The 23,263-nt window shown below is 42.6% G+C and overlaps 1 protein-coding gene across 1 annotated transcript; it reads right to left on the bottom strand.

The window, feature by feature from the left end:
• Window positions 1-290: 290 nt before the first annotated feature.
• On the bottom strand, window positions 291-23,263 carry LOC306707792 (G patch domain-containing protein 2-like). The gene is made up of 10 exons (XM_079175405.1): window positions 23,225-23,263; window positions 21,108-21,773; window positions 15,688-15,749; window positions 14,762-14,920; window positions 14,569-14,654; window positions 14,416-14,480; window positions 14,278-14,317; window positions 14,085-14,176; window positions 9,589-9,674; window positions 291-3,620 (listed from the first exon to the last, which is right to left on the bottom strand). Exons 2-10 carry the CDS (start codon window positions 21,767-21,769, stop codon window positions 3,478-3,480), a joined length of 1,395 nt encoding a protein of 464 aa, XP_079031531.1. The 5' UTR covers window positions 21,770-21,773; window positions 23,225-23,263; the 3' UTR covers window positions 291-3,477.

The following is a 23,263-nucleotide window of genomic DNA, read 5'->3' as shown; positions in this document are numbered from 1 at the left end:
GCTCATTATGATGCATACAATGTGCTGTAACTATGACATTTGTGGTTTGATACCAACCGGCATGTACAGCAATCACCTTATTTCTCCCTGTGTTTCCTGTCCCTCTACCAAAAAAAAAGAAGAATATACACACATAAGTTAGTAAATATGTATACCTTATAACCTTAGTCGCAAGCCACATCTTCACATTCACATTTCACACAATCATGTTTACTCATTTATTGCACATATATTTCAGTACTTGAAATAAATAGATACTGCAATTTTTTTATGAATACTTATGACATGGAATAATGATCATAACATCACAGATTACATGAAGGAAAGACATTACATAATTATTTTTTTAAATACCATTTATATCATTCTTAATACACAAATGACATAAGTAGAAATGCAACTTCTTTAAACAGCTTCTAATCCATAATAGTGTTCACAGTTTATTCAGAAGCAGAGTATCCACTTCATACTGACACTTATTTTGACATAACACCGTCATAGAAAACTTGCTGCACAAACACTGCACTGCAGGTTTGATTGAATGTTGCCATTGTAATGTCTCTCTCACATCTAGTGACACGGTACAGGATTTCTAAGGGACGAGTAATCCTCTTTAGATCATTTGCAAAGCAATTACGCATGCCTCCACTGCTATTAAATATAAAGATAACAGCCTATGAGATAAGATGCTATTTGTACTACGTATCAAATATGGATAGCTGCCTAAGAGCCCTGATATCAGGGAGATATTTTTAAATCCTTGTAAATGAAATTAAAAAATACGACAGTAAAAAATATCTACACTATCATCTATCATGAAATTGATTTAATGAATTTAATGTCCTCATACCTAAATCCTCAATTAATGGACCTATAATTATGCATCACATCATAAATAATACACATTTTATACAGCGCAATCACTTACAATACATGTATTCATGGATAATATCAGGTCTGACATTCCACAGAACAAGGCAATTACATTAATATTTTTAGCTGCCACAAAAACACGAGATAATGTGAAATAAATTGATCATTGCTAATGCAGGTTGGATTTCATTGTGAGAAGGGTGACCAGATCAAACCGTATCACTTTTGAAACCCAAAGTGAGTTGAACTATGGTGACTCGCAACATGCATTTGTCAGCAGGAACCAGAGAGCCTCTTTTGCATGTGTTTTTTTTTTTTTATCATCACTACACACCACACAGCAGGAACAAACGCCACCGACAAGAAAGGAGCCAAACAAAATTTCCCCCACTGACCTGTGACCCAGGGGGCCATGGGGCTGCCCTGCATGCATACAGAGGAGGTTCAAACAGAGTTTATGACTGCATTATCTCTCCTCTTCCTCATCACCTCTCCACCCATCAGTGGACACTAGAAGCCACTACGCTGAAGCAGACAGACCCGGCATCACTCATTCACTCGCCTCCTAGGTGCCTTTGTCAGGTGATTGCTGGCGGAAAAAGGAAAACAGATCAATACATCTCCCATGGGCCTGACAGGTAATCTTTACCTAGGATGAAATATGAGTGGTACCAGCCTGCTGGATTCCTTAACTGTAACAGGGCAATTGACTGGCTGGACGGAAGCCATTCCCCCACTTCCTGGCCATTGGAAATACATTTTGGGGCATACAGTCTGGCTGAAATGTCATTATGGTGGCTGCTAATTACCAGAGAGACAGTAGAGGTGTTTCCCCTCCTGCTACTAATGGAACTGTATCTGAACTGATGCGTCTTCCTTACCTGTCAATGCCTTGGCACCAAAACACACACTGACGGATAGGGCAACAGCAAGAAGCTCTCCTTAAAACACTACACAGTCAATACTTGTCAACGTGTCCAGGGGCATATGTCTTGAAGAAGCCAGCAATGTATTTATCAAAAGCTTTTTTTTTTTTTTTAAATTATAAATGTATTCAGTCTGGACCGTGTATTTCTTGTTGTGTGGCAAGAGCCCAAGCTGGACTCCTTGGTCAAGCTGCAGCAGTGGACCCAGCAGCACTAGCCATGGGTGTGTGTTGGGGGGGGGGGGGGGGGGGGGGGGGGGCTGCCTCATTTTGACTGATTCCTGTGGCAGGATGTCGTGTGTGAGGCATCCATTTAGATGAGTGTGCACACACAGCATTTATAAATGTCATCCCTGGCCAACATGATCACATAAAGCTTTCTCAGATGGATTATTGCAGACATATAACTCACGTTAATTGGCAAATCCCATTCTACTAAATGCGATTCTTCTCTTCAATAAGGCTTTAAAGTTTCTGAAAAAGAATGTAGCTGGTGATAATGCCGTTCATTTCACCATTTTGTAATTATTATTTTTGGTGCATGGAAGATTTCAGATAAGGTTTTTAAAAATATGTCAAAATGTCATTGTAAAAAAACGTTTTCAAGACACTCTCCAGCAGAGATTATGCCTTGTATTTTTAAAGACAGTTATCACCTATGTGGTTTAGGTAAAGCAGGATGTACTTCACTTGATTCCATATATCAAAATGTATTTTTCTGAAAAAACTGCTTGTTTACCAGCTTGGCGAGAAGCGTTGTGTCTGATCTTACTGTTTGCTGCCATTGATCTTTTAATGCATCTGATGCCGAGGGAGGCGGGGAAATGTATACCCCAAGGGTAGGTGAAAATACATTGTGTGACTCTCCTGTCCTGTCTCCAACAGCTCCTCCTACCCCTTTCTGCTGGCTCTCTGCACAGCCCCAAAAGCAACTAATCCACCACTGCTGAAAAACAGGCTGTTCAAACAGATTTGCAGCTGGCCTTGAACTTAAATACATTTGGGGAAATTTGAATATGGAAGGTAGGCTAAAGGGAACAGAGGCAGCCCTCCAAGGACCGCGACTACACTCCCTCTGTGTTGTGCTAATGAGCACCTTTGTACAAACTGTAGCTTTTCAAATCCATGCTAATAGGAGGCCTGTACTTTGTGTGGCTCTCTACCGGTGGTCGCCTTTCTGAACCCTGTAGCAGCATGTGGTCGCTAAACATTCTGATGCTCTCCTGTCTCAGCGCTCTCGTGCTGCCTGCACAGCCATTGTTGGCTGCCGTAAAGTAGAGCCATCCAGCCTCGCCATCCTCCGTCAGTATTCCCGCTGACAAACGCTGCGCTCCCAGAGTGGACATAATTGTTGGATTGTGTGGTAGCAGGTGGCCTGAAGACTGTGTGGAAACAGGAGGGGCCGTCCAGTCTTGAGTCAAACAAGGAGCCTCTTGAAGCTGCTTTGAGGAGATGGCAGAGGGCTTAACAAGGCTTGATTGCATTAACATTTGTCCTGCTTATTATACTACTGGAAAGACTGGATCTAGCAGTAACATGCTGATTTGATGAGTAATGATGTGCTTTGTGTTTTGTTTTTTTTTTTGTCATAAAGTTTGTGCAGCAAGAGGCGTTTTGGCCTTTTAAATTCTCTGGAACAATAGCTTTTCCTTTGTCACTTAAGTGTGCTTGTCCAGGCCCTATTCAGGTTCCTCATGGTTCCTCTGGAGAAACGATAAACTCTGTGAACCTGGTGCACTTGGTCCCACAGCCTCTAGGGTTGAGGTGTTACTGGCTCCCTCTGCCTCTTCTCTCCGGTGATCCTTATGAAATGGGTTGCAAGCTGCAGAGAAATAGATATATACTGTACATGTAACACAGCATTGAGGAAAAAACAGTGAAAGATACTCACATAAATAACAATTATTTCAAATAATAATTATTTAGTCCACGACTCGTGGATCGCTCGCTCGCGTTTTAGGTATATTAAAATACAACTTTGAAGCAATCCTCTTTAAATAGGTTAAATATTAATGAGGTTTTGGTCAAGTGAGCCAAATCCAATTTGGCCCCATATGACTTGTGGACATGGTTATTAAAAGGCCAATCTGTGCTGCTTCTATGGCTTAACTCTCCCCCCCCCCCCCCCTTCGGTTATGCAGTGTAAGAAGCTGTATGTTTTTAACTTCATTCATCACACGTTCTCATCTCAGTGACTAGCTTCCTTTTTAAAGATCCTCTTTGTCTTGATCTCGCTCACCTTTAAAGCTTTTCCTCTCTGGGAGTGAAGGGAAATATCCGAAAGAGAAAAGGGGCCAATTTTTGCAGAAGACAGAGGAACTCTAAAACAATTGCTCTCCCTAACATGCTTGATAAATAAATCTTTCCTGGTCTGCCCAAAAAAAGTTAGCGGCGGTCACACAAGACATTTGCGAGGCAGTCCCAGAGCAGAGGACAAGGGAACTAGAAGTGACATTGTGGCTCTGGGCTGTCTCAAAGGATTAGGCATTACAGCATTCACTGGCATGTGCTTTTGCTCCTTCCCATTATATCTGCTTGTGCCTCTTTCCAGATGACTTCTTCCCCAAACTGATCCGGCGGGCAAGATAATTGATTAATATTTCTTGAGGGAACGATGACTAACCGTTGCTGAGTTTCAACCCAAACACTCAGGTTAAACACAGTCAAAGGCTTGGATCAAAATTTCAGGGGTTTTCATATTTGACAGAGACACAGAAATCGCTGGGAAACGTTTAATGTGTGAGTATGTTAACATGCACAGGGCATTCCAAATACAAGCCTCTATTCTAGGTCAAGGTCACAGTCAGGATAAGCTGTTTACACACATTTTAACATTGTGCTCAAGAGAGCAGGTATTTAAAAAACGAAACATTTAACATCACAAATTGAGGCTGTACTAATGTACAATCGCTGTACCCAGTATTCATGTTTCTCATGCTTAGCTCATTGTATGTTGGAAAGACTCAAATCCTTTACTTTAGCTAAAAGTACAAACACAACAATTTAACATTAAATCAAGTCAATGAAATCCAAATTCTACTTCAGTAATATATTCAGTATTATAAATGTCAATGACAAATATAAGGGGTTGTGAGATGATTGATGGGATACGGGAAAAAACAATTTCAGATTTCTTTTCCAGCTTTTGTGAAATATTGGATAATCTTGGGCCTCAGAGGGGAAACATTGTTTTGGTGAAACTCAAAAAATAGTCATCTGATCTGACACTGGTTATATAAGGAGTCACAAGCCAAAAAGTGTGGGAGCACTGTTTAACATGTATTTATTAGATTTGCATGTGTTGAAATCGAGGTATAAAGAAGCAAAAAATGGAAATACTCAAGTAATGTAAGAGTAGTGGAAAATTGTACTGAAGGACAGTACTTGGGTAAATGTACTTATTTACTCTCCACCACTGGTTGTACTGTTATACTCATTAAAATCATAGTATATTTGTAAATGAATGTGTACAATATAAGATATTTTGAAAATGCTGAATGTGAATAATCAACAGTTTAGATAAAAGATACTTTCATTTGTCCAGAACAGCTACACTTACACTCAACTGGTTTTACATCAAAGTCGATAAAACATTACTACGCAATGGTTTTCTGTCAATGGGAGAATTACAGTACATGCATTTATTGTGGGTGATAATGGGGAGTTGAATGGAACCATCTTACCATCTTAATAAGCTCTCATGTGATGCTCTCTAAAAACAATCATTACAGACCTTCCTGGAGCACTCCCCTTCCCCGTGTTTATTAATCAGCTAATTACACATTGACAGTAATGGACCTGCTGATTCCCACACTTAAATGAACAGGGCTGAATAGCTCTTTAATGATTAGCCTTTGTGTTTCTCTCTCCTGCTCACTCTCCTTCTCTCTCTCTCTCATGCAAACACACACACACACACACACCGTTCTTTTCAAAATTGAAAAAATAGGACATTCAAATCAGACCTCCCGGTTTGAACAAAAGTGGCGAATAAAGAAGCCTAAAAACAAATGTGTCTCCACAAACAAAAAACAACTAGAGTGGTTACAAAGGCAGCGGGTTCATGGCTACACTATGTCAACCTGTGTGGGTTTGAGTGTTAAACTCCAGCCTCCAGCAACAGCGAAAAACACCGTGAAAGTTTGGTGAAGCAGCGCAGGCAGGTGCAGGTGGAGACGGAGGAGATGGAGGGGGTTTTTTGAAGGACGCGAGCAGGGTGCGGAGTGGAGCCGGAGAGGGCGAAATAGTGCGGTGGGCTGCATTTCTGTCAGCAGAAGTGATGGCTGAGTGGTAGCGTTATTTGTCTTGTGCTGCCATACGGCCCTCGCACCAGCCTGGGCATTAATGAGAGGGGGCCGGACCGCCGGGCAGGAACACGGCGGGCCTCAGACGCAGGTGATCTGTCACGCAGCCGTCTTGCTCGGGCAAGGAGACACGTAAAGACAGAGGGGAGAGGAGAGGCGGCAGGGCTGACCGAGGGGCTGGCCTCCACATGGGAACCCAAATGTGGCACTTTTCAACATACAGAGATGGCGCACTAACAGTCTGATGAGGTTAATCAAACTAACTTCACACCCTGCCTATTTACTCCAAACTCTTCCTGAAATTAAGCACACTGCATAAGTTCAAGTTTGGTTTTATTACCATCATCCCTTTATAGAGATAAAGATGAAGGGCATTATACAGTAGAAGACAGCAGGGGAGGAGTAAAATTGCAATAATTAATTAGTCTGTGTGAGACCAGCCAAGGCTATTAAAGTGCTTCAGGATCTTTACACATACTGATTCATCTTTGCCTTACGAATAATTCTCCCAAAACTGTGGAGTGTGTAGAATGTATTCATTTCCATTCTCGATCATTGGGCGACATGGTGATTTTTCTGTTATTCACACATTGCAGAATACAAATCAATATTTTTTGAAATTGCGAAAGACAAAGTAAATCGAGCTTAAGTGACAATTTCAATCTGTATTTTTAATAATAGCCATATATATTTAACAGAAAACTGGCATGCTTTGTTCTATATCTAGTGGGGACTTGTTGGATTGAGTTGGATTGTTGGATTGATGGTAAAAAAAGTAGAAAATGGCCAATTTACGGCTGAGAAATGGAGTGGTCATCTAATCCAAACAGATACCTGGCTTGATAAGTTGTTGTGGTTTTTTTTTTCACAACCAGCTTCAGCACTTCCACGGCAGTGCTAAAAGGGTAAAGAAAGAAGACAAAGCAACAGCTGGGTACCGCCTCAGTAATTCCCCATGGAGACCTGGAAGACACCTCCAGCCACAGACCATTTTCACTCCTGATTACAGAGTTTCAAATCAACCACTAACACATACAACAATCCACTTCCTCTGGCTAACTCAAACAAAGACTCGGCTGTCGTGTTCACTAAGAGCAACGCGCTGTTCCTTCTCCTAAATGCAGTAAACAATCTTTCCATGCAAACAAGATGTTTACCAGAAAGCAACTCCCCTCAACAAATCACTGAATCTGATTTTGTTTCTGAACACATTTATGTCAGAATGGCAACAAACCAAATGTTGTACACAGAGAGTGTGAAAGCTTGTCAGAGTGAATGTGCATCTCCTGGCGGTGGTGAGATTACTGAGGAGAGACATGGTGCAGCAGGCTGCCAAAGTAAAGATTTATACAGAGCAGTTGCAGCTGCAGAAACTGACATTGGACGACATGGGATGCATGATAAATCATGGTGGACAGGGGGCACTAGACTCAAGAAGCAGGAAAACATTCCGAGCGGGGCTGAGGGGGGCAGTGCCAATCAGAGACTCTCCTTCTATGCAATTTAGCAAACAGATCATAATAAAATGTCTAAGAGTACATTAAAGTATCTCCCTTTTAAAAAACACATTAGAAAATATAGCACTTATTTGAATAATACAATGCTACAGTGATAACTGCTGTTTTGCAAGGATGACGTTAATAACATTAATCATTTTTTGTCTTTTGTGTAAAATTGCATCTCGCGTATTTCCCCTTCCTACAGCAGACTGTGGGTCTGTTAACTGTCGAGAAACTGAGGGATGCCCCTCGTTCCGCATGTTGAATATGAGGGGTCCTCAAGGGCCAGGGGTGAATCCTTTTTTACTTTTATGGGAAGTGGCTCAGCGCTGGGGAGGTGAAGGACAGAATTGCTGGCCATTCCATCACTCAGTGCAATAAATGGATGCAATCTGTATCCAAGTAAAGCATTGGCTGTTTTCAAATTCCACCTCTTTTATCCAAATGAATGATGGATCCTGGTACAGTGCGCTGTGCGACAATATTAATATACATCAGAGGCCTGCACCCCTCACTAAATCAGGGAACCACCAGCATTTGTTATTTAAATGACAAACGGCAGCCGCAGGAGTCGAGCACGGAGAAGGGACGCAGAAGAAAAGGTGGACAAACCAATTCAGATTTCAATCCGGCAAAGACACAAGGCGCGAGCCATGACTCTAATGGAAAAAGGCAGCTCCACTGGTCCAAAAAGACACAAAGCCTGCTGCTCAGTGCCAACTCCAATAGGATGAACTCCACATCACACTTCTTTTCTTCTTTTGCTTTAAACAGGAAACGCCAAACGCAACACATTTACCAAGTCTACTTTCCTCTGCTGTTAACCCACCAAATATTCAGCATTCTGTAATTTGGATGGAATTACAGAAATGTATTAACAAGACTAAGAGTCTACAGCCATAACTTCTGGTTGTTCTGGGAGGTCGCATTTAAGCAGAATTGTGCTTTGAGCTAAATGTTAACATCACCACGCTAACATGCTTAATGCCATGCTGATTCTAAACAGGTTCACCATGTTCACCATTGGTGCCTCATTGGACGAGTGTCCCTGTGACACAACCACGACGTCACCAAGGCTATATAGACCTGCGCACACCTTCACCCTGCGCCGCCAATGCGACTCACACTGCTAAAAGTAGGTGAAACAACATTGGTGCCTTGAACAACAGACAGTTTTTGTGTTCAAGAACACACTTGGATCCCGAAGGAGAAACGGATAACTTGCCCCGTGCTCCGCCGCTTTAATCTGCAGGAGGAAGATCACGGCAGGAGAAATTCCGCCGAACAAATCCAAAGAAGCAGATCCCCGCTGCCATACGGAGGATCACACAGTGGGAATGTGCCACTGTTCAAAAGTTTGGGATTTAAGTTTTCAAGATTATGTGTATTGTGATAAAAGTTTGAATTCAGCCCAACCCCAATCTTGGTATAATAAGGGTTCTGTCAAATTGCCAAATCAACACCATAATAACTGGATATCTGTAGCTTTCGCTGTTGCCAAAGTAGATTTTTTCTTTTTCAAAAAGGAGACACAGCAGTGCATTGCACATTCAAGACTGGACTGATGCATTGTTGAAAATAGATAAACCTGAAAAAGTAATTTACATGAATGTAGGCTCTCTGGATAACTACATATGGTCAACCTTCGTAGCAACCATGTCCTGAACAGATAGAAAAGTGTTGTATTTTATGCACATCTATTCACTTGCTAAACTAAGGTAGTACGTTTATGACCTGTAGAGACTATCCCCCTCCCCCATTGTCTGATTAGATATTTATTTATCTTTTTATTTATTCATTTTTTGTATTTCCTTGCTGATGATTGTGTCATTTTGTATTGTTGCTTGCTTGCTAGTTTGATTTCTGGCTCTTTGGAATTGCCTGGCAGGTTGTCACAAACTATTGCGGTTCTGTTTGATCTTCATTTGTATTTGTAGATTAAGAATTTGAAACCGGCCAAAGGTTCATTAGTATGTGTGGAGGGTACCTGATGTTGTGACGGACACAGCTTCCGTTGTCCTCCTCCTCCTGATGTCACTTTGGGACTGATATGCACAGGAGACATTAGTCTGCCTGGGGACACACAGACAGAGTGAGCAAACGTTACCCACAATTTGATGATGCAGCTCCCGCCCACAATACACACATAAACATGTAGAAATCTAATACATTTCACAAAAGTCAATAAAAGCCAGCCAGGCATATTTGCAAACACAGCAGCTTACATTTAGTCTCAGTACGGTGCACATTTTGCCACATCTTAATTTTTCTTCATTAATACATATTTTCACCGGAGAGAATATTCGATGAGGAGAGGTGGTGGGTGCATGTGGCTGAGTCATTGCAGAGTTCACATAAACAAATTACACCTGCTCTATGGCTCCCGTGTCATATGTCAGGAGCCCTGAAATAGGAAAAGCCCCCCCACAAGCTTAATAGCCCTGACTTCAGAGATGTAAAGTTAAGGTCAAGGTCCGTTCCATCACTCTGGGGGGATGTGGGGGGGTGCAGTGTGTATGTTTGTGCCCGGGAGGAGGGGGACAGACTGAGTGGAAGAGAGAGAAGAGAGTTAGTGCTACAATAAGATATGGCAGAAAAAAAAGGCTTCAGTTAAAATCGTGCATATTCTATTTGTTATCCAAAACTAGACTGCATCTCAGAGAGGATTTAATAAACAATATGGTGTGTTGTTTGAAAAAAAAAAAAAAGCCAATAAGGCATAACTGACGGATTACTAACCAACGGAGGTTGAAACAAAAGAGAGCTCCTTGTTAACCAGCGTGGCTCATTTTGGACGGCAGGCAAACACAAAGCCCACAACCCTAACAGGCACATGCTACAATAAGGCCCCGTCAGGGCAGCCTTTTAACAGGCAGCATGTTCCATGACCTCAACACCCATAAATCACATGACGGGTGTGTAGTGGCGGGGTGTCGAGAGCTGTGCGGCGCATGCTTTGAGCGAAGTCTCTATGTTGTATAATCAATAGATATAAAAATAAATGGCCTGACCGTTATTCTCTCCCTGCTACCCCTCTCTAATAAAATCCCAGTAATGCATATTTCATTTACTTTTATACTTATTGATTACCTGTACTCCAGTTAGTAAATCACGCGCCTATCGATCCCTCAATCGTACCTCTGTCGGACAGCACATAACCAGCCATTTGCGCCCCTGATAAAGAGCTCAGGCATTGAACTCCCCACAGTAAATCTTTGCAAACTAACTTTTTAATTCCAAAATCGATCCCCGTTTAACAACGTCGCATTATTTCACGAGGCAGGCCTGCGGTATTAAAAGTAATACCCTGATGCATTTGGTCCTAATGTGTGGAGGTCCATCCCTCCGTCTCTTCTCTCATTACACCGAGGCCGAGGCACTCGAGGGCCCCTGCAGCCTGGAGGGAGGCGAGGGCCCTCCCCTGCTGCTGAGAGCGGAGAGGCACAGCCGCTCAGGGGCCGCCAGGAGCCCACTGAGACACTCAGCACAATGCTAATCAAACATGAGAATACCATCAGCTGGCTCATTAACCAAGGCAAAACACCACCATTCATCTCAGAGCAGAACCCAAAGGCTTTTAATAAGCATGTTACATGGCTCTGTGTAAAACTGAGAGAAGTGGTAAAAAAAATGCAGAACACTGTTTTTTATTACTTAACATCTGTTACTTCATCAGTTTAAACAGTGTGACAGATGTTAGCCAGTTGTTTTGTCCCTAAATATACAGAAACTGTGATGAGAAAACAAAGATTGACTTAGAGGCAATGAGCAATGAAAAAACAGTAATATGCAATGAAGACGGCCAACAACAACAACTCAATTCTGTCAAAGACACAAGGACACCGAGGAAAAAGTCTCCAAGATAGATTTTTCAGGTCATATGAGACGCTTTTAAATGCAGTGCAGTCCCTTAGGGTGCAGAATAAAACAGCACTGACACAGGGTCAATTGTAATTTTGGCGCCCACATCCAAAAGCAAATATATCAATTAAAAAGAATAAATCAAAAGAGGAGTGAAGAGCCGCAGTTACAAAATGGCCATCTATTTTCATTAGGGTACACGGCGCTTCAGGTGTGAGCAGGATCTCAAGATTAATAGAGGTATTCAAATGAATCAGAAAGGATTAGGGTCTCCAGGGAACATAATCAATAGCTCCAAATCAATAATCAATAGGCCACTCACACCAATATACTAACTGCTGACACCGAGATCTCACAATTAAAATGAAAACTGGGAAGGGAGTGGCGTAAGACTATGATTTATCTCACAGCACAAGTGTCATTTAGAAATAAATAAGTCAATAGATAAAAGCTGCTGCTGCCTGGATCAGGTGGGAGGCAGTTATGCATTTTAACGCGGCCGCCGGCCCCGAGCATTACAGCCAAATCCCACAAAGCATTGCAGCTATCCCCACGCCGATACGAGGATAAACAGCATGCAACCTCATACCGCCTTTATCACTTAACATCAAATCTCTGATTGTCGCCGTCAACTCGCTGCAAACAGGAGATGACAGCTTTTATTAATACAGTATCATTTCAACCTGGCCGCAGTACAAGATTAATGCTTACACTCTGCCCACAGAGAAAACACTTTTCTCTCAAGGGTGTTTGGAAACAAAGAAAAGTCAGATGTATGGGGGAGCTCAGCGCTAGAAATCGATCATTCCCGTAAGATGCTCGAAAGAAATGAAAATATAGTGAAGCGAGATCAGGAGTGGACCTTTTCAAGTTTGTTAGGAGCAGGCATGAGCAATTATAGCATTCCTCATTGTCATGCAAAACAATAACTGTAACTGATGCTGTGTTTGCATGTGAATGTGTGTTTTGGAGGAAGTTAAAGGAAGTAAATGGGTGCTATGTGTGCAGAGCTGGGCCGTAAGGACAGAGCAACCATCTCACTGGAGAGTGGATTTGAGCAGCTTGGGGAGATAGATTCAGCTTGTGCCGTCCAACGGGACACATCAGAAGCCCCTCTCGTCAATCCCCCCTCTCTCCCTCATTCATTTGGGAGTATGATTTAGACTTTTTGAAGTGAAGGGTCTTGAATCCCACTATAAAGGAATTAAGAGGTCTCCCCTGAGTCCGCCATTCAAATGAGAGCATGGCAGGGATATGAGGGCTTCTTAATAGAGAGAAATTAGTATTCACAATGCCTCAAACTGGAATCTGAAGGAACCTTTCAGGTGGAGAAGAAAGGGCCAGTTTAGAAAAGAAAGCCCTAAGAAGTCGGGGGCTTTTCATAGCAGTCGTGTTTTTGCCCCTCATCAAGGAGTGCTGGAGCGCTCTGTGAAATAACCCAAGAGAGCGGGAGGAAGAAGAGTGTGTGTGAAGCAAAATTAAGAATGCACCATAAATAGGCAGAGTGGAAACAATACAATGAGGAGTCCCACAGACTCGAGGCCAAGGGGGCTAAGCGGCTTCTCAATAGTCCCCCATGCAGATCCAACAGTTCCAGCGATGACTGGGAGCCATGTGATGCTTTGACAAAGATCTTTTGGATAAATCTTTATTTTACTTTTTTATTTTTTGGTGTAGTCCCAGAAATGCGGGGATTTGAATCCGCATTGCAACTATGTCAACACATAGTATTTCTCTATTTGGGAACGCTGACCTTGAAAACTATTGAATTTAAGTATTGCTGCATCCAACTGTAGCTGTCTATTGTCAATTCAGCTCAGACTCCGGCCCAGGATCACCACTAATCTTCTGTTCGGGGTCCTGGAGAACAGGGTCGCACTGACCTCACACATAAGTAACGTCACTGTGTAGGAAGGCATGCGGTAGATTTCTTTGTCTGTGAGTGACTTTTTGGCAAAAAAAAGGATTTGTTCATGCATAGCACATGTTAAGCATGATTTATTACGTTATTAGGTGTAACACCCATGCTTTATTATGTTGTATGTTGTTGTTTGCATGCTCAGTTTGTACCAAAGGAAATGGCTCCCAATTCAATACTTTTCTGCACATTGGTTTATAATAAGGTCAAAAGAAAAGAAACATTTACATTTGAAGAAAAAAATGGCTGATTTTGTAATTATTATTATTTTTAGGCATACAGCATTATATTCTGTGAGGTCCCAAGCAATGGGGACGTAAAGCCAATGATAACCAAATGAATACGATACGATGGATGTGCACACAGACATTGAAATATGTGGGTTATATATTGTATACCACTACAAAGAATATGCATCAGATTAAATTCTCCAATAGTGTATTTGCAACATGAAACATGCTTTGAATTCACTAATTTATGCAGCAAAAATGGGCTAACAATGAACTCCTTTAAAGTCACACAGTCTCTGAGGCATCATCTTAACAAAGATTACTCTAGTTAACAGCGACCTATGCTCCGTAACTGATTTATTTAAATGAAAAAGCCATAGACTTGTCCATCAATATATTGAGCTTTGATTGAAAACATGGAATGGTGTCTCCAATAGGACCTTGAAAGGCTGTGATATTTAACACATCAACTACCTGTTTCTGCAGATTGAGGTGGAACATCTGAGACGGGAGCTCTCTGACACCATGTCAATAGGACACACTGGTAATGGGCACAAAGGGCTCAACTGGAAATTGAAAGTATCAATAACATTTAGATTTTTGCATTTTCACCATTAAAGTCTGAACAAACTGGGGTCAAAAAGATAAAGCTTGTACTGCAACATACCTGGCTTCGGTCTCTTTTTCCAACAGAAGGCAGCCAAAAGCTAAAAGGAGATAATCAAAGTAAAATCACTCGGTGCAAAATCATGAAGGAAACGGAGTTCTACGACAATTTAAAAGAGTTTTAACCAGTATATCTTACTCTCTCTGGTAAGGATCTTGGGAGAATTGTCTCAGTCTCTCTACAAACACTGGCATGCCGTTGCTCTGTAAAACACAATTCAAAGATACACAGTAAGAAACAAAGACTGTGAGAAAGATATAACTGTTCTACAAAAGAGGAAGAGGCTTTAACCTTGCTGGGAAGCCGCCTCCTGTCCTTCCTAATGCAGCAGGAAGCAGAGCCAGGCACTCGCTGTAGAGGTGAATGATACCGATACCCTGCAACAGCAAAAAGCACCTTTATCTTTCTGCGTCGCAAAATGGTCTGAAAAGAAATGAATGTTGGTAAGAATTTGTGTCTAAAGCACAGAAACGTCGTCCACTACCTCTCTGAGAGGGCCGCGCTGGTTGCAGGAAAGTAGGCGGGGGCCGGTTATCCTCGAGGGAGAGCTGGTTGTCTGACTCCCAGCTGGGCAGCAGGCCGGCCACACCCTTCCCGACTCCACAGTCCCCCTCGAAGAACCAGTCACTCTGCTCGTCATCACCTGTACAACGGGGACAGGGAAGATGTTGCATCAACCAGCATGCTGCGGCCTGCCGCACATTTCTAGCATATTTGCCGAATGCGATGCCGAAGTCAAAAGCACCACCGTCGTAGAATTGCTTCGTCCAAAATAAATCAAGTAGCGTTGTCGGATCTTAATCTTAGAAAATACAAAAAAATTGCACAATTTATTTGGGCTTTTTTGAATCATTCAATTTGGGAGAAGCTAAGTCGCTGTATGTTTGGTGGTCCTACAAACTCCAGTGTAGCTTGAGCTGACACGTGGGTGCATCTTTTAAGGGTAAACTGCTCCTTCAATTACACTCCAACCAGACATCAGCAGCTTCGTCCCCAGACGGCAAGCTCTTCTCAGGCCTGTCAGTCAGCAAAGAACACGCAGGAACCATGCCTCTCACAGTCAAGGTGTAGTGACAACTGTTAAATCAGAGGCCGCCTGGCCCCACCACGGCTAATGAGATTAGCAAAGGCTTCAGCGCTCATTAACACGACATGACAACGTCTTATTAGAGTCGCCTGGGTGCCCAGCAACCAGCCCATTGAATGGAAACCTCCCTCTCTAGCCCCAGCATTCCCTCAGAGTCGAGCAGGTTATTGTCCAAATCTGACGACTCATCAACACTTCTTCTGTGAGCTCCAAATACACAAAATTAAATCCAGTGTTTTTTACTTACCAGATTGAGCCACATTAAGTGTTTAAAGCTGTTGTATAGTTCCAAAGGTGTGTTAACGGTGTTAACGTTTTAATACCTTGTCTTCCCTCATCATTGGTGAACAGACCGGGGTCACTGCTGCATGTGCTGCTGGTTTCCCTGCAAGCAAGAAGAAAAACATCACATGTGAATGATCGTCACTGACCTGTTTGTTTAATATCAATGACATTAGAGGATGAAGAACTCTGCTTTGAATTGCCATCTCAAACCTGACGGGTTGTTTGGGTCAGACAACGCTATAGCATCTGAAAAGTGAACAATGTCAATCAAAAATGTACATGACCCTGTAATGTCAATATTTCACATGTAGCATTCAATAACAAAAATAATGGAGAAGTCCGGAGCTAGAGGTCGACATAAATGGAAATGACACAGAAAGACAGACATGCAGTGTTCTCCCTTGTTGCGATAGCAAACACAAAGGCACGAGGAGAGGCTCTGATCGAAGCCACTGAGTGACATGCACAATCTAATTGAATATCCTCCGCTGTCAGCTCCAATCTAATCTGGCCTGCGTTGTGGAGGATGACAGGAGAGCGAAACACATTCCCCTGCCCGCCCCTCCCTCTGGGTGTGCCCCACGCGCAGAGCGACCCACAGACGTGCCGCTTCCACACAGCAACTGGCCAACATCTGCTGTGTGGGCTGCCACAGCTTACTGCCTGGACTGCTCCACCGCTGCTCCTCTCCACACCCCCAGGGCAACCCCTGTTACAATGCCTCCACACCCTTTGAGCCCCCCTCTGCTACCCCAGACCACCCTGGGTTTCTCTGCCTTTCTCACACCTCAGCCACCTTGAACCGAGACCTCCAGACACTCGAAGGTCATGGAGGGGGATCAGGGGAGGGTGTGGAGTTGACACAGATGGAGGGACAAAAAAGGATTTTCTCTCTCTGACAATGCTGTCATTGCTGACTTGTAACAAGCGAATGTGTCAAGCACACTTGTTCAATAACTACATAAATCTTTATAAATATCGTCCTTTTTCCAGAGGACCTTTTCTGAATACCAGTTAGCTTTAAGGACAAGTCACATCATCGCACCGAGTGAATACAGTCATTCACATAAAGTATATGTTGCCATAAACGCTCACTAATGTGTATTGATTCGCAGATGAAATTAGTCCCCGACAAACCCATTATTTACTAAAAACTCAACAGTGCCCAGCTGTTTTAAGGAGTCACTTAAACTTAAATTAAAACAATATTAAATTCCAGCTGTAGTCCTTTGATGTATTTGTGACACGATTTTTTTAAATGTTGGAACATATTTAGGAACAAATCTTTTTTTGTGACATTTGTAGACCATAATAATAAATTGCTAAAATCCATTTAGATTCAAACTACTTTGTGAAAAATGGGGGGCTGATGCTCTTGATTGCCTTGCATTTTGCTTCTTGTTTGTCATTGCTGACCTTGCTTATAGGAGAAAGCTGGAGGGTCAGATATGCGCTGATACGCTGCTTTGCCATATTGCAGAGGCCTCTAAGTGACGGCAGGATCTGAAAAACCGTCCGTCCAGCCTGCGAGTCTTCCTGGCCAGATGGTCCTGCATCATCTCCCTCTCACATCCGCAAGAAGCAGATGTGAGAGGGAGCAGGCCTCTGGAGGATGTCAGGCCTAGTCAAGCAGTCCTGGACCGTCCCTCCACCCCGTCCCACCCCTTCAGCCCTCTCTCCAGACTGATTCCCCAGGCCTCGGCTCAGCTGTACCCCACCTCTGGACACATTGGCTGGCATCTGGAGCACACAACACTGCAACATCAGTAGAGGACACAGCCACGAGCCCGACAAAAACAACAACTTTGAATTGTATGCTTCATTCTACAACCTTTCTTCGGAACCAGTGATGATTAACTATTTCCAGCAGCGTCTCAACTTCTTCCACTTTCCAAGTAAAAAAAAAAATGTGTTTGCTTCATTTTGGAGGGATTTTGTTCAAAGTTTGAAAAGAATCACAGGTACAAACAATTAATTAGAGACACCCATTAAGTATTTATCCGTATTAAAGGTGTAATGTGATGTCGCTTGGAGCAGCACAGGGCCAATGTGAGACCGTTTCCATTAAGTACTGCCTAATTAATGCCATGAATAATTGAAACCCCCATTTTTCTTAGGACCAAAAGAAACACCTCTTCTCTCTTCAGCAGTGACCTTTGCCAAGAAAAGTTGACAAACATTTTGTGCAAACTTGGTCTTTGGCTCACACGCACACAATAGCACTCCTCCCAGCCATAAGATATTCTACTTTGGATTAAGTGCTATAAAAACAAATAAGTCTTAATTACATAAAATACCATATGTCCATGGTGAAACAAAGGCAAGGGCAAAAACAAAAACCGCACTCCAGTGTTTTAGTGCTGAACTTAAGTCCCCACGTGGCCCTATTGTCTCTACACAAGCCAAAGAGGTGAAGCAAAACACAGTATCCAGATGAGCACTAATCATTAGTATATAATCCTCAGCTCCTGGGAGAGGCAGACCAGTTTGCACAGAGATTACAGGCTAGCCGTCATTTATTGAGCCCGGGCTCATTCTGCAGAGGAATAAAGAAGAGGCAGAGACAGAGGGGGGCAAAGCGCTGATAACAATGGATCTGTGGGCTCTTCAAACAAGCCGCCCCAACCCAAATCCATGCCCTCTTCCATGGGTGTCTGATTATAAGGTTATCCCACCATCCCCGAGCTGCGGTAATTGGATTAGTCTCAGAGATTTATGAAAATTAACTTCGGCAAATGCTGCACTGCTTTTCCCAAAAAATGTCCTCGTAGAGTTTTCAAAATATAAATTACAGCACGAATAAGCCGAGTGTGAGAAAGGCACGCACGACGGCTTTGTGTTTTTTCTGGTAGTAGCAGTAGCAGCTCACAGCTGGAGACGGAGGCTGAGCCCAGGACAGCGTCTACACACAGGTGAGGCCTGCTTTGCTGGGCCAGCCTGGATGCCAGGTGGCCTCACTGCCAGCAGGCTGGGCCAGGTCTAATCAAGGATGTGGAGCCCAACTGGAGCCGCCAACATCTGCTCCCCTTGAACTTGGGTGGCTGAAGGCAAAGCTCCGCTCTGTATGCACATTAGAGTATAGCGACCTTGAGGAGAGGCATGTTTTAAAACACCAGACACTCCATATGAGAAAGGTTAATGGAAGGAATGGAGACTAAAGGAATCCGACTGCTTCAAAAGACATTTCAACAATGGCGCCTGTGTCTGACAATAAATGAACCGTACACTCTCTGAGCATAAATATTGCTGTTGTACCACTGTCAACTCCTCATCGCTGCTACCATTTGTTCGTATTCCGTTGCCTCCGCTACAGCTTATCCATTAGATTGTTGAGCCCTCGGTACAGTGTGGCAGTCTACTGAGCAGCAATCAAGAGCGTTGGCGTTGTGTAAGTGAGAAATGATTGACAGCGTGCCATGGTGTTCCCATTTATTTCTTCTCCGGAGCTGTTTTCTGTCAGAACGGCTATTGATTTTTCCATAAAGTAAGAAAACAAGTACCGTTTAGGGGCCAGGGAGGTCAGCACAAATTAAACCAGATGATGTAAAGCCTTCTGTCTGTCCCATTACCGGTTACCTCGAATGTCTTCTTCTTACATGTTTTATATGATCAACAGATAATGAGATCAGCAAACGAAACACATTGTGCATGCGCATGACAAGACATTGAGAATGGGAGATCCCAGGATTAAAGGACTCTGTTACTGAACGTCGTATTAGCGCGCAACTGAACTGCCCACCTTTTCTATTCATCAGTTGATTATGCATGTGAACCATATGAGGTATTAAGGGCCAAAACATCAATTATACATTCTGAAAAAATATAGTTTTTTAGTATAGTGCACCCTTAAAGGTGAACCGTTTTGCTCTGCAAATATACGAGTTATTCTAATGATAAATAACAGTGCAATGGAAACAATTACTCAATAAATAAGTTGACAGGAATCAAATCTGCTTGAATTGATTAAACATCAAACATTTGCTGATTTCAGCTTATCAAATGTGTGTTTTAGCCACACTAGCAGCATGGTGCACCACTTTGAGCCACACTAATACAAAAACTGTTAAATGGATTTCCATGACATTTTGTAAAGACATTCATGGTCACCAGAGGACGAAGCCGAATAACTTAAGTGATCGACCAGTAGCGCCACCAACAGGTCATATTTTCAATTTTTTCAATGAAATATCTCTACACCTACTGGATGGATCGGCACCACATTCGGTATTATATTATTGTAGCCTTTTGTTTTATGTCAAGTGCATTACAATAAAAGTACTTTATTGTTAAAAGGTACTGCACATATAGATGTGCCTTGTAAATTAATTATTCTGGATGTTTTGGACTGCAGCTTTTGATAAAAATGATAGAATACATTAGAAGACGTTAACATTAGCGCAAGGAAATAAGAGTTTTGGTCAGTTGAACTAATGTTCAAAAGACCACGTGATTAACAGAAAAATCATCAGATTAACCGACACAGAAAATAATTGTTAGTTGCAGCTCTTTATAACAAAAAAAACCTCTGGGATAAGGTGACAGCTTAATATAATTGTCAGTCATTTTGCAACATTTAGCCTTTTTGATTCCGCAGTATATTGTAATCTTTGCTCCGCCGTTATATTAAAATGCCACTTTCTGCAGCCAGTTACAGCCACGTTTAGTTTTGCTAAATAAAATGCACACAAGCGGGTGCACTCAGGGACACTGGGACAGGCCAAGCTTTAATTACCCAGCCCAAGAAAGGAATGCATTTCAAAACAAATCAATACCACACCAAGTCACTTATTTATTTGTGACAATATTTCTCGAAAGGAAATAATGAGCTGGAAAATGCCCAGAGGCATAACTATCAAAGATCCCTCCCTGGTGATCATTTCAGCTATAGGAGATGAAGATGAAGAGACTCTATCATTCATTTTTAATGTCAACTCAATACTTTAAAGTGGAGTGGTATGATTGTGAAACTTTTTTTTTTTTTTTTGGTTTAGTTGAGGACACGCTGAATATTGACAAGTGGCTCGATGGAGACAGGCAGTATAGATCATCTTAAATGTCGCCTTGTTTAATTGCTCCTGTCTGATAGTAGTTATGCCCATGACTTTTATGTTATGGGTTTAACTGCCGTGGTAACTTTCTATTTAAAGGGTAAAAAGGGCTTTTAGAGTTTTGAGCTCCTTTTTCAGTATGGTTTTAATCCTGACTTTTTAAACAATGACAGGGTTAACATTTGGCTCGATGCAATGCTGTAAATTAAATGTAGATTTTTTTTTTTTATTGCAACTCTTTGCTACAAAAAATGAACCGCAGCATTTTATGTAATCCCAAAATTTGGCTGGATCTTTTCCGAAAAGGCCTAACTGTGTAACGACATTGTAATGAATGAAGGGTTAGGTTTGACACTAACATAAAAACAAAGAGGAATAAAATACTGATAATCTCTTGAATCTGACATTACCCCTCAGACATCTTCTCGTCAGCGGCATCTCTGTGTTCCTTGGCCATCTTTCTCTTCCAGCACTCCTTCCCCATCAGCCTGGCTCCTTCAGTCTGTCTTTCTGCTCCCACGCAACCGCCAGACCTGTTCTTCGATCCTGGCAGATGCTGCATCCTAGACGGCCTGTGTCTCCGTTTCCTATCTACACCAGAAACCTTTAACTTCTGCTGCAACCTAACTGTGATGTCTGAAGTCATGCGTTTGACCTTCCTCCGCCTCCTGAGATGCCGTCCTGCGTTATTCTCGGTGAAGGAGTCGGACTCTGGCCAGGAGGGCTGCCTAGTCCTGACCGGGCCTCTCATGACGGAGCGCCATCGGTTGGTTGAAGTCATGTCGTCAGAGTCACTGCAGTTGGCCACAGAGGCAGCGATGGTTGAGGAAGAGTTCTCCCTGTATCCTTTGGTCTCGTCCAAACTGGACTCAGAGGCCTCAATCCAGCATCGTCTGTGCTCCAGCGGATAGAGGGAAGATCCACGATAGCGCTTGCGGCCTCTGCGACGACGGATCTGCCGGCGCTGGTGCAGTGGACTCAGGACCATTTCCTCCCACAGCTCCCCCAGCTTGTTTTGCTCCGAGGTCTGCTCCAGAGCAGACACCAGGTCCTGCACCAGCTCATCCATCATGGTGCTGGAAACCAAAGATCCAACATACAACAGGTAAACTCAAGGCAAAATAAATAGATTAGTCTGACATACAACAACCATGACAATAAACAAAAGCTGAATGTGAAGCCAATGCTGAACGGCCTTATGATGCAGCACAGATGACTAATATTCACGAAGAAACTTCCCCAAGTCTCCATAAATACAAGGTCAATAACAATATCTTTATACAATAGTTCACAGCAGCTAATTTCACTTCATATAAGCTGTATGACTTTGTGGCTGTGATGCTTGGGACCATGTTCAGATGGGTAACTAGTAAAACTCCAGGCCCAGAAAAGTACATTTAGAAACCTAATAGTGACATCACAGTTCCTTTGACCTTGATTATTCATGATGTGCAGGTGGACCATTTAGTGGAAGTAAAATCCAAAATGTTTTAGTTAACATAATGTATGTGTTTGACAGGGATATGACAATGTATACCATGAGATCTACTTGTCTATGTTGCCGTACCGTGTCTACTGTGATTGCATTCACTTTAATATATCTAGGTGTGTTGGTCCATTGTGAGCAAAGTTGCACATCAATGAGGATAATTTTGGGGCAGTATTTGCTTTGTATTTTCTTTTTTTTCAGCAATGTTGATTTTTCAGGTATTTTAAACTCTGGATTAGCCCAAAAACTCATATTCATGTCAGGTTATTTTAACCATCAAGTGTTTCGAGATAATGTAAAAATCACATTTGTATTAATATTGCAACATAACATTAACACATCGCCACTTGTATCCATTATTGAAAGCTGTAACTGTGGGTATTGCCAATGGCAATGTGCTGTGTTGGCTCTACCACAGTGGTCTTCTCTCCATACAATCGTTGAGAACGGATGTAACATGGCACATCTAACAAGGAGCCCTCTTTATTGAGATCTAGTCTGACCGTTGGAGTGGATAAATGTCTGGCTATAATCTCCAGGTGTGGTTATGGGCCAAGCAATGCAATAGCGTTTCTACACATAACATGAACCCTGGCTAATTTCATCTTTAAGCCTGGCTGTTCAACGTTGTGGAGGATCCATTTCAAGCTCCCTTTGTTTGACTGCAACGGCGTCAAAATGAAAGCTTGCTCGAGCGTCTGCATATCAACAGCGGGGACAAAAACACAGCATCTTCACAACAAGCTTAGAAAGCGACCTGGACGCTGTACAGCATCCGTGTAGCAAAACGACAGCAGATGCAGGCTGGGCTGCCTGCATGCTCCGTGCAGACTGTGTTACATAACAACATCTAACATATGAGATCAGCACAAGGACAGCCTGAACAGCAACCCATCTCCCTCATGTTAGCGATCAGCGATACACACCGTTAAACGGCGTTTAGCATAGTAACCGTGTCATAATGCGACTCACGGAAGCTACCACGATTGTTTTTGGAATAATAGGAAGAGTGTCCACTGTGTCTTTTTTAGCACTCACCAGTCGCTGCTTGCCTTGTTTTGTTTTTCTGCACAGCTG

Source organism: Pholis gunnellus (assembly GCF_910591455.1).
Source record: "Pholis gunnellus genome assembly, chromosome: 15".
NCBI lineage: Eukaryota > Metazoa > Chordata > Actinopteri > Perciformes > Pholidae > Pholis > Pholis gunnellus.
The sequence above is the reverse complement of the archived record's forward strand: the minus strand, read 5'-3'. Positions and strand labels throughout refer to the sequence as shown.

What these genes read in the sequence shown, in the direction of transcription:
- LOC306707792 (XM_079175405.1), bottom strand. Translation starts at nt 21,769, where the DNA reads ATGATGGATGAGCTGGTGCAGGACCTGGTGTCTGCTCTGGAGCAGACC. An exon ending in GAAAAAGAGACCGAAGCCAG is followed by an intron (nt 14,177 to 14,277) that starts GTATGTTGCAGT and finishes TTCAATTTCCAG; the next exon opens with TTGAGCCCTTTGTGCCCATT. An exon ending in ACCTCAATCTGCAGAAACAG is followed by an intron (nt 9,675 to 14,084) that starts GTAGTTGATGTG and finishes GTGTGTCCCCAG; the next exon opens with GCAGACTAATGTCTCCTGTG.